At 45.1% G+C, this 12250-nt stretch overlaps 1 protein-coding gene across 1 annotated transcript in view; it reads right to left on the bottom strand.

The window, feature by feature from the left end:
• ADAMTS5 (ADAM metallopeptidase with thrombospondin type 1 motif 5) overlaps positions 1-7731 on the bottom strand; it is a 48265-nt gene extending 40534 nt beyond the window's left edge. Inside the window, exon 1 of the mRNA XM_053386544.1 lies at positions 5932-7731. Within this exon, the coding sequence (XP_053242519.1) occupies positions 5932-7023 (1092 nt within the window). The 5' untranslated portion in view covers positions 7024-7731. The remainder of the gene's footprint in view (positions 1-5931) is intronic.
• Positions 7732-12250: the final 4519 nt, after the last annotated feature.

The following is a 12250-nucleotide window of genomic DNA, read 5'->3' on the forward strand; positions in this document are numbered from 1 at the left end:
ATACCATATGGAGTCCAGTCTGGTCTATGGAAAAGGGGCTGACTTGTTGAAAAGGGTCCAAAACATTATCAAGCTGGAGTTCCCGAGAGTGAAAGGAAAATATGAAGAAGAGCTGCGGAAGGGACATGGAAGAGACTTGAGGGCCTCGGATATAAGGTTACCAGGTTAATGTGCTAGATTAATAGGTTAAAAAGGACTGACAAAGCCCGGGACCAGGAGGAAGGGACGCTGGATGAAGATTGGATTGTTTTGCTCTTTTTTATATATAATTAAGATTGTTCTAGAAAATTAATGAATGTTAGAAAAATGTTGAAATGAAATTACTTGGCTCTTGTAAAAATGTCTAAAGAATTAGGTAAGAATGTTAAGGTTAGGAGAAGTTGGTAAAATAAGATTTAAGCTTTAAATTTTAAGGTTTCTATATGATAAGATGAAAATAGAATTAAGGTAATGTAATGACAGAATATTATGAACTAAGGAAAGGATTTGCTGAGATTATTATTAATCAGGAAACAAGAAAAGGGAGGAGGAGGAGGTCAAAGAAAGAAGGTATTGAAAGTGGGGAATCTGAGAATGATGGTTTTATTTTTTATTTTTATTTTTCTGTCTTGTTTTTTCTTCGTGTGTGTGAAATTTTCTTTTTTTTTTAAACAAACCTTTTTTCCAATAAATATCCTTAAAAAAAAAAAGTACAAAGGCATCCATGTCAAGTCTGGAGCTAACTAAGCAAATTTATTACAGAGCAAGTGGAACTTGGTGAGACAAACACACTGCACATCCCCCTTTAGGCTCAGCGAACTTGTTTCACCAATTTGAGGGGTGATTTCGACCACTGCATAAAAGTTCAGCATGAAAAATGTCACAAGAAAAAGTGTTGCTACATAACAAGTAAATAAACACATGTTTAACTAGTAACTCCATTTTTAAAGCAGCCTGTATTCTGACAAATGTTACATGCATTCAAAACAAGAATTTCTGAAGACTAGAGATGGTTAACTTGTGGCCAGCCAGATATAGTTGGACTTCCACTCCCGCCAGTCAACACAGCCCCAAAACCAGGAAGGTTGTATTCCAGTGGCATCTGTTAGTCACTTGTGTTATAGACCACTGACAATATGAGAGCACATCCTATGGCAATCTGAATATTCAATGAACATAAAGTTAGGCATGAAGAATTGTTTGCATATTATGTTTAGGGATGGAATGATCTGTCCATTTAGATTATCATTTTTCCAGTCTTAAATTCAGTTCTCCACATTTCTGGAGCAATTTGTGATTTTAAAAAATCACTGTGAAAATTCATCAGCATTTTCATGACAATTTCTGCTAATAAGCTTACTGTTATATGTAGTTTTGACTGATTTCTGCAAACAATTTCCCCTATATTATTACCCATTTTCTGCACACTTTCCTCTAATATATGCATTTCCGTAAACATTGGTTGGAGAACTACAAATTCAGATACCCAGCACAAATTTCAAACAATGCCTGCTTTTCCATTTGATAGATTTGCCTTTAAACATGAATTGAATTGAATTGAATTGCTCCCTAATTCTAATTGTGGTGGGTTCATTTGATAGATGATATGCAAATATTAGTCTACTGAAGTTCAAAGTGGCCTTGAATAATAAACAGGGATGGAAAGTGTACCTCACACATTTGATCCACAACCAAAAAACAAGCAATTTAGAAGAAGGCATCTGGGTATACAAAAACTTAACAGAGCAGCATTTGGAGCCCATCAAAACATGGTACTGTGGCTAAGCGTCTAGTTGCTAAGCAACCGACTTCATACTTTCAAAACAGAGTTGTAAAAGTTGAACACTCATGCCAATTGCTGCTACTTCTCGTCTTGTTGAAAAAACAAAAATGGGTAAAAAAAACCTCCACAAAAAACACCAGTAGGCTTGAAAAAGCCCTGTGCCCTGTGAGATGTTTCTCCTCTGACACTTTTACCTTTTAACTCTTTTTCATGTTTACTGTCTGCAAATGTGAACAGTGAATCATTCACTTCAAATGCCGTTAGATGAAGACCTATGCACATTTATTCATTCTTGGACACCTCTCTTTCTTCCCTAGATTGTTTTTTTAATTGAGGAAAATCAATTCAGATGTATCTCCAATGAACTGAAAATGCCAGATTTAGACATCAGTTTATATACCGGTAATCTGAGATAATAGAGCTGAAGTGAGCAGAAGATGTGACAGTTCTCGTGTTTCAGTTACCCCTTGCAAGGACAGCATAGACAAGGAACGCTATGTCTGGCCATTAACTTTGTTGCAAAATCTGCATCCCTTGTTAATGCTCAAAAGAAATGTCAATGGGACAAGGCAAAACTCACATGGGCAAAATGTATGGTTCTTGTTTCTTCTACATAATGCTCCTCTACATTGTTTTGATGTACCTCCAACCTGCAACTTAACCATCTCATTCCAAAGTTTTCAAAATGATTTAGTGAGAGAATTAGTAAGGCTGAGTAAGGGTTGAGCATCACAGTAGATACCCAATGAAAGGCCCACACAACTTCTTCATCACAAGTTGGTGCATTACAACACAAATCAATAAGTCAGCAGTCCATTTCTAGCCTTCTTCAAGGACTGAACAAAAACAATGACAAACAACTTGTGTGGGTCAGCTAGCTTGTGCACAGTGATCCATGTGATAATATCTGCACAAAATGTCCAGAAGAGTAGCTGTATAGGTCTGTTGCAGTAAAAACCAAAAAGATTGTTGTGGCACCAAACACATTTATTACAATGTAAGATTTTATGGCCTAGAGTCCACTTCATCAGAAGAGAAAGTGGATTCTAGTCCAAGAAAGAAAGCTGATGGCATGTGTTATCCTTTAAGGTGCCACAACACTCTTTGTTGATTTTATACACAAAGGATTTGTGCTCTAGATGGCAATTTCATATGATTATCCCACCATGTGCACATCCAGTTCATGTTCTGAAGGTATAATGGCAGTCTACCTATATGTCAATTTGAATTGGTTATATATCTGAAGTGGATCATCCCACTTTGGTAATATGGACTGCTCCTAAAAGCTATTGCTAACTATCAGGAGGACACTACATTGGTCATACCTGATGTGCAGTAATTAAAAACTTGGCTTAAGAATACTGAGTTGCCACCTTGTTAGATCCCGTTCCCTGGGAAACTCTAGTGCATGCATATGTGTGTGACTGTATTGAGAAAAATGCAAGTTGTCAAGCTCTGTTCTCTCCAAAGCTATTTTCTAAAATCAGGTGGACCATCAAACGACTTGCTTATATAAGCTGCAGAATCAGATTGAGGGAAGCTAGTCTCAAAGGAGCCTAGAAAAGCATGTCAGATTTTGTTTGTGTTGATAAAAATCTGGGTTGAACTCAGGAGACCCCTGAGTTCATGGTTGAAAACAAATGGCTTTGGACATCAACAGAGAGAACATACAGCACAAGTGCAGCACGACAGGAACACCATAATATTTCAAGTATTTGGAGGAATAAATAAACATACGAGGGCTTTTTCTGTCTCTCTCCTTACTCCTTCACTGGAGTAACTCATTCCACAAACTATCCCAAGCCTCTCTTTTTCCTGGCACTCTTGTGATGTAGCGGAGGAAGGGAACTCTAACGGAAAGTTATGTGTTTTTCTGAATTAAAGAAGGAAAAGCGGAAGAACGCGCTGAAGGGGACATTCATGTTGAAGAGTTCTGCTGCATAAACAGTGTCACATGTTCATCTGGAACCACTCCCCTTAACTAGTTCAGCCAATGCTGCTGGATTATCACTCAGCACTCATCCAGCAAGCTGTATGGAGAACCCTTGCCAGTTCAGAATTCTAACAGATTAGGAGACCAATTTCCACGCTGTGGATAATGAGGCATTGGAGCCCCACCCCTCGCCTACCTTGGTGCACCACTTTTCTGCAGCTATGTTTACATGTGGTTTGAATTTACGTCCCCCTTTCTTGAGCCACACATGTTGCGCCTCTCCAGTTTTATTGCTACTTTCTTTTCATGCTGGAAATGCCATGTTAAATTACCAGCAACTAAGCAAGGAAGTTGTGAGCTCCCTGAGGCCACCTCACACATTTTCCTTTCCCTCTAATCTCAACAGAGTCAGACTGGGATTTGAGCCAGAGGTGTTCATAGTTCTTATTCTCATCTGGTAGATACACTGAAAGATTGACAAGCCTACCAGTGCCTTATCTTATTACTTAAATGGGTTCATTTCCACCACCACCCAACAGAAAATTTAGGTGAGCTTCAGCACTGGGTATAAGTTTGGCTAGAACATGTGTTGCGTCATCTTAATAGAGGAATATACATTGCTGTTGAGGAGCAACATCAATAGAAAAAAACCTTACTTTTATTTATTTTTTAAAATCCTAACAGCTTGCTCTCCTATAATAAGAATCTCCTAATGGTTATTCTATGCAAATTATGGACACATGACAGCCTTATGAGAAAGTTAACAGGTTGTAGGTGGAATGAGGACATGAATCTTGGAAGAGCTTGTTGAAAGATGAGCAATGCACATACTGTCTCTCTGCACTACCAGGTGTCAGGGATGTCTTCGGCACAGGTTTCTGCTCACTGGGCAGGATTTAAAGATCATAATTGCTGTGATAGGTCATAGCTCAGTGGTTAGAGCACAGGCTTTGCATGCAAATGGTCCCAGGTTCAATTCCCAGCACCTCCTCATTGGATTGGGAATTGACTCCTGTATGAAACCCTGAAGCTGCCAGTCAGTGTAGACAGTACTAAACTAGATGGACCAATGGCCTGATAAGTTCCAAAAACCTCTGGTTGGCAACTGTGCTTACAAACACCTGTTTAAGATCCTACTTTTGTTACAACATAAATTGCATCAGTTCTTCACCATCAGCATACAGAGCTCCAACAGTTCTACTTCCAATCTGCGCACCAGTGGGAGAAACATCTCATGGTTAGTGCAATGAGTGCAGGAGGATGCTGAATCTAAAATGGACACATGACCCCATTGCTTGTTATTTTGTTTGGAAACAAGGGCGCTTCCCCACAGCAGGTCATTGTGAACCCAGCGCTGCTCATGCATGCAACTTTTGCACATGTGATATTCTCATCAAATTGCCAACCTATCCTCCCCCTCCCCCACTGAATCCAGAGTGACTATTTCCAATGATTTAAAAAAACAACAACAAGCAAAACTTTAGTTTTCTGCAGGAACAGTAAACCCACAAGAAATGGGAAAATAACAGGGGGACTACCTTTGATGAGGACATAACATGAATGCTGTGCAGAACTTGGGCACAGGAGCAACACCGAGTCAACAATAAGCTGCTGTGTGGAAGCACCCTGGGCTTCCCTATCCATATGTGTCTATCATCTATCTATCTATCTATCTATCATCTATCTATCTATCATCTATCTATATCTATCTATCTATCATCTATCTATATCTATCTATCATCTATCATCTATCTATCTATCATCTATCTATATCTATCTATCTATCATCTATCTATATCTATCTATCATCTATCATCTATCTATCATCTATCTATATCTATCTATCATCTATCATCTACCTATCATCTATCATCTATCTCTCTCCCCTTTCACTCAGGCTCCCTAGCAGATGCTTGGAATTATTACTGGAACCTCAAGTATCCACTAAACCTTAGCATTAGTGATATTGAACCCAATGGCAAACGGGTGTTTTCAGTAGCACTTTGGATTCTTAAGACATCATCTACGATACCTTTGGACATTTATAACCAGAGATGAATTTAAAAAGAAAAAAAGAAAAAGCAGCAATACAATCACATACATTCATAAAGCCCAAGAGAGGACCTCTTGGGTCATCAAGTCCAACACACCTGCGGTGAAGCAGAAGAATGAAGCTGAGGGTGATGAACCCAGCTCCGCAAGGCTGGCGGAGGCCTGAGCGGGATCCCAAACCTACCTCACGGGTGAAGAGGATGGCAGCGTCGTAATGTTCCTCGTGTTGGTCGTCCAGTTGGTTGTGCTGGTGCTGCCACTTGCAGAAGTTCTTGAGGGTGGTGGCTGCGTTCTTGTTCACCTCCAAGCCCTTCTCCTTGTCCCCCAGCACCACCACCTTCACCACCGCCAGGCGGATGTGGTTCTCAATACTGGCGTGTCCATAGAGGCGGGAGGCAATGGTGGCCAAGGTCAACAGGTAGTGATGGAGACCCTTGCCGTACTTCTTGGCCATGGAGTCGTCGGCCACCAGCAGAAGCTCCACCTGCCTGGCCCGCGAGATGGAGCGCCGTTTTCTGCTTCGGAGGCTGGCCGGCGGGGAGAAGTTTCCCGACAGCGCCGCCCTGGTGGTGAAATCCGTCTCCTCCTGCCGCAGGCCCAGCCTCTTCTGGTCCAGAAAGGGCACCTTGGGCGAGCCGCGCGTCTCGCAGCTGGGCCGAGAAGGCACCGTTTGGAAGCTGAAGTGCTCCTTGGAGAAGAGGTGCGCCACCCGCGCGGACTCCCCGTCGTAGATGCGCTCCCGGGCGGGCTCCTCCTCCTCCTCCTCGGCCCCTTTCCCGCCGTCGTCTGCCAGACGCAGCGGCTTCACCGTGTAGCGGGCGTGCTTGACCGCGAAGTAGCCGTCCAAGCCGCCGCAAAGGTCGAAGACGGCCAAGGACTGCGCGCTACCGTCCACGGTTCCGCGGTAGTAGCAGCGCCCCTTGCCCTGGAGCAGCTGCTCCGCGGAGCCCAGCAGCGCGTCCTTCTCCAGGTCCAACAGGAAGCGCTGCCCGCCGGCGTACAGGACGTAGCCCACCTTGCCGCCCCCCGAGTACGTCTGGTCCACGCGCTCCACGAGGCCGCTGGACCCGCGTGGCTGCTGTTGCTGCTCCGGGACGAAGAAGGGGGGCGCAGCGCCCGGCGGCGGCGCTGCTGCTGCTGCTTTGGAGAGCTGCACAGCTTTATCATAGGCAGGTGCTGAAGTTGCCGGGGAAACTCCGACGGCCGAGGCAGCCGCTTGCAAGCTTGCAAGCAGCAGCAGCGCCGGCAGCGGAGGGCAAGGCAACTTCAGCAGCATGGTGGGCTCCGCAGCAGCAGCAGCAGCAGACGGATAATCGATTGCCGGGTCGGCGATCCGGGCGGGAGATCGGGCAGATCGGGGCGCGAACGGGACAGGCTGGTGGAAAACAAAAGGCTGGAGAAGTCTTCGCCGGACGAGTCAAGAGCGCATCGGTGGGAGGGAGACGCGGCTCTCGCAGCAGCCAGGAGGCATCGGCGAAGTTGGGACTTTGCGCCTCGCTCTGTCTCGCTCGCTCTCTCGGCCACCGAGTCATCCGACGGGAGCGAGGTCGGCTCTGGCACAGCTCCGAGGCTCTCGCCGGCTTCCTCCGTCCCCTTGTTTTTTGGGTTGATGAGTTGGTTTGGAGAGGCGGACGGCAGAAAGAGTGAGTGAGTGAATGTGTGTGAGACAGAGAGAGGTAGGAGAAAACAAGCCCTCCCTTGCCGGCCAGGGGGTGGGAGAAAGGTCCCAGATTCTCAAGGTTCCCCCTCCTCCCTCTCCGAGTTTAATGGGTGTTTGGCGGCGGCGGCGTTATCCCCAGTCCGCCGATGTGAACAAGAGGAGAAGAGCGAGAGCTGTGAAGATGAGAGGAGGTGGAACAATGAATTTATAGTGGAATGCCATCCTGCAATGGCAATTTCAACAATTCGTCATTGCAGGCTGCCTCTTAAAGGGAGAGCTTCGCAGCCTCCACTCCCACACTTCCTTCTCGTTTAATCAGACACCGGAGCGCGCGGGGGGGGGGGCGGAGAGGGGGAGGAAGAAAGAAGGACGGGGCGGGGGAGGTTCGCGGAGGTGAGAAAGCGAGCGAGGCAACGGAGCAGGGAGGGGACGTTTGTTCAAGCGGGGCGGGGGAGGAAACCCACCCGATCGCCTCTCGGAATCCTTTAAAGCCACAGCGTCCCCTGGTAAAAGGTTGAGATTTCTTCACCAGCCCTGTTTACTTGCTACAACCTTTCGCTTTCTTCCCCCGGTGTCCTGCCAGGTTGGCCCCTGATCCTGTTATGGCACTTAGGTCTTTATTGGGCGGGTGATGAGACAACTTTATAGGGACAGGAAAAGGCTGGATCTTCCTGAAACTTTTTCTTTCTTTCTTCTGCCGCCGTCTCGGCAGATGCCCGGTAGGGAAGAAGACAACAACACACGTGCGGCACTTTCCTGGCGTGCTGCAAACAGGGCGAGGAGGGAATGGTTAGCGCACCAGAAGAGGCAGCAGCCGCTGCGACAGCACCAAGGAAGGCTGAGGGGGCGCTGCTCTGTCCTGCAGCTCCTGCCCAGGGCAGCAGCTGCCACTTCTCTGCAAACAGGAGAAAAAGCCGAGCCCTTTCCCCTTCCTTTTATCTTTATCGCTTGGATTCTCACGGCAAGCCTGCCTGTCATTATCCCAAGCCAACTGTCACTTAGTCTCCAAGGCCTGTAATTTCCTCCCACGCCCAAGAGAAGGGCAGAAAAGGTTAGGAAGAGTTAACTCTTACCACAGTCTTGGAAGGAAAAGGCCTTCCCACCTTCTGCCCAGCCTAACCCATGTCCCCCCCGCCCTGGTGACCCGACAGGCGGGCACATAGTCTCAGCTGACTGCCAATTTCATTATTCCACCCAGATTGGCTCTCTGCAACCCCAAAGGAAGAAGCCAAGATAGAACTGCCTCTTTACAGAAGTGGATGTGACAAGTGAAAAGGGAACCAGGCTAATCTGGTCAAATGAGGTATCAAAGTGGACAAGTTTCACAGGAGTAAACAAGGAGTCCTATTCGTGGTTGTGTATGTGTGTGTTTGCTGTGCTTGTTGGATCTCTGCAGCTTCAGAGGCTATGTAAATAATGGGACTCTATCACCTATGTAGAAAAGAATTCTGTCTGGGAAAGATAATGACCTTATTTTTATTCACAGAATCATAGAATTGCAAAGGACCACAAGGATAATCTAGTCCGACCACCTCCAATGCAGGAATCTTTTTGCCCAACGTGGGGCAACCCTGACATTAAGTGTCGTGAGCTCTAGCAACCAAACCGTATACAAAGTATACAGTATTGTGGCCTGTAAAACATAAACGTGACAATGTCTTGGCTAAGATAATCAATGTTTCGATTCTATTTTACTTTTAGAAAGGACCAACTAGAAAGGACTGTAACCCCAACTCTTTGCACTTCTTCAAAGTCCCTCACATTTGCCTCCTAACAAATTAATGTATGGTTCATGACTGGCATTCTGAATTAGCAGTCCCAACCTCAAGTCACTTAAAAAAAGGGAAAAGGGTACCTTGGCCTGTTGACAGTGAAGCTGTGCATATGCGTGTCTACTCATAAGTAAGTCCTCCGGCTGAATTCAGTAAGGCCATAAGGGCTTAATCTCAGGCAAAGTGTGCATTGGATTGCAGCCTAAGGCTACTATGCCACTATCCCATCACAGACCACACTGGGCTACAAGCAGGGAGCTTGTCGAAAGGTGCAAACAGAACAAATAGCTCCACATGATTGCAGCAAAGAAACCAAGGTGCAGTGTACAGACTGAGTAGTCCTGATGGACCTGGGCTGTGATCATAGGACAGGCAGTTGGGAACATTACACTTGGCCTTATTCTGGAGTCTCTAGTGCAACAAGAAAGGATTCAGCATTTACCCTGTATTCATTTTGGATTGTCCATATATATATATATATATATATATATATATATATATATATATATGTTTCCTAGCTGAACAGGAGCTCCTGGCTTAGTATCAAACCCTGTCTTGGAATCATGCGAATGAGTGTGGATTGAGGCTCAAGCTTCATGCTCCTTGCTCCCACTCCCTCCTATCCTCCCATGCTGTGATCACTTCCCTACCTTCCTGCTTCCTGCTGTCTATATCTGAACTGCCAAGCTGTAGTTTATGCTTTCCCTGCAAGCCCTGGTTTGCAGTACAAACTATAGTACACCCAACTGGGCTGTAACAGCAAACCATAGACTTCTTTAGACACCCAAGAGCAAAATGTGGGAGGCAGGCATGTGCCTCCACGCGCTACACTTCCCAGTCTCCAGCTAAATGTGCTTGGAAGCTCTCTTCAAAATTTTGCAATAAACAGAAAGATAGGACATGGAATGCTTGAGTGAATCCAAGCCCCTACATCCTTGTTATTGTTGCATGTTTAAACACCTGAAGTGGGCCATGGTTCATCAGGAAGGGAATCAGTAGTTTCCTGGCAAGATTTTAGTGTAGCTGTATGATTCTAGAAGTCATCTTTTTTTCCTTTTTTTTTTAACAAAGAAAAGACAAAGGATTAAGCTTGATTGCTTGATTTTTAGCTTGCCAGAGTGGTTCCCAGCAATTAAAACCCAATGTAAATTACCATTAAAAATGCTGCTGCAGAAGGGGAGGAGGTCGTAGCTGGGTCTGAACTCAGAACTGATAGATTCTAACCTTAACAGAAATTCTTTGGCAAGACCCATGCATGAGGTATATAGATTTATGTTCAGAACAACACTAAGGGGGCTACCTCAGTTACATGCCGTGGTCGTAACAAAGATCCTTTTATTGAGAGATTAGGAGGCTTCAAGAGGCCAAACACTTTGTAGCAAATATGGCATTTACTATCATGAATGACCCCACAGAAACTTTGTAGCAAGACCTGTACATGATTATATAGATCGCTGTTCAAAACAACAGTATTTCAGCACTATGGAGTAATATGCCTTGTCATAAAGAATAGCTTTTGGTGGAGAGATTTGTCAAGGCCCACTATAATACATCATTATATAATAGTTTCTTTTCAGTGTTTGTCCTTCTTGCCCTCTTTATTCTTAACAGCATTCCCTTGTTAACATTTCTCAGGTTACCACACCACCAAATCCTTGTCAGATAGTTCTGACCTGGAAATCATAGGGCTGACCTTTCCCAGCTCAAAGGTACAAAGCCCCAAATCCTTGAATAGCTTGAGATTACACGAGTTACATTTTTTTAAAAAAAAAATCAAATGGGGCCTTGGTGGAACCACATGTACTTTTGACAGCCGAAGGGTATAAGTTACTCTTTGTTATTAGATCACCACACTGGTTAGAATCAGCACTGGGAGAGTAACATAGGAACCAATATAGATATATTTTTTCTTTTGTTTAGATTCTTGCAAAACAGGCCTTATTCTACTTAACATGAATAAAAACTTTTTTTTTGCATTGTATTCTGCTCTAACCAAGCAGCCTAGGTTTTGCAAAGCTGTCACTGCCACAAGGTGCAGGAAAGCTGACAATGTGCTTTGCTATGTTGTATCAGTCTCGGTCTTTTCAGAAGTTGCATTGTCTTATGTGATAGTTTGACTAGGACACCACAATAAAGAAATGTGACCAAAAGGAATTGTTGACCCAATCAAGCAAACTCAGAAAAGGTGCCTTACGTACCAGCCTGTCTTACAGATCAGCTGTAAAACAGTGTTAATAACTAGAAGGTAAAAGGTAAAGGACCCCTGGACAGTTAGGTCCAGTCAAAGGCGACTAGAGGTTGCGGTGATCATCTCGCTTTGAGGCCGAGGGAGCCAGCGTTTGTCCACAGACAGCTTTCTGAGTCATGTGGCCAGCATGACTAAACCGCTTCTGGCACAACGGAACACTGTGACAGAAACCAGAGCGCACAGAAACGCCATTTACCTTCCCGCCACAGCAGTACCTATTTATCTACTTGTGCTGGTGCTTTCAAACTGCTAGATTGGCAGGAGCTGGGACAGACCAATGGGAGCTCATCCCATCACAGGGATTCAAACGGCCAACCTTCAGATCAGCAAGCCCCCGAGACTCAGTGGTTTAGACCACAGCACCACCCCACTAGAATGCTACAGTGATTGGCAGAACAATTTTACTTCTGTCCTGGGGGAGAGACAGAGGTATCGCCATATCTGAAGCCCTGCTGACCCCTGTCAGTCAAGGCAGATGGATGGGCCAGCCTAGACTCCATTGACTCTTGGCCAGGCATGCTCTGCCCTGCACCTGAAGCACCACATTTGAGGGGCATGTGCCCTCTGCTGCTGACAGGAATACCACCAGCGATAGCTCCAGAACAGCTCACACCTTCAGCAGGCACAGCAGGGGCTTCTACAGAAGACCCCCCCCCAAATAATAATCAGAGCCCAGCAGAGGGTCCTTCTCCATCACACCCAAGCACACACATACCACAGCATGGCTGAGGAAAGTTTCCAAAATGTAGTTTTCCCATCTAAAAATATTCATTTATAATTAATACAGTGAATTGCTTTTGCTTCATGTTAAAGAGGATTTTCC

This window comes from Podarcis raffonei, chromosome 4 (assembly GCF_027172205.1).
Source record: "Podarcis raffonei isolate rPodRaf1 chromosome 4, rPodRaf1.pri, whole genome shotgun sequence".
In the NCBI taxonomy this organism is placed as follows: domain Eukaryota; kingdom Metazoa; phylum Chordata; class Lepidosauria; order Squamata; family Lacertidae; genus Podarcis; species Podarcis raffonei.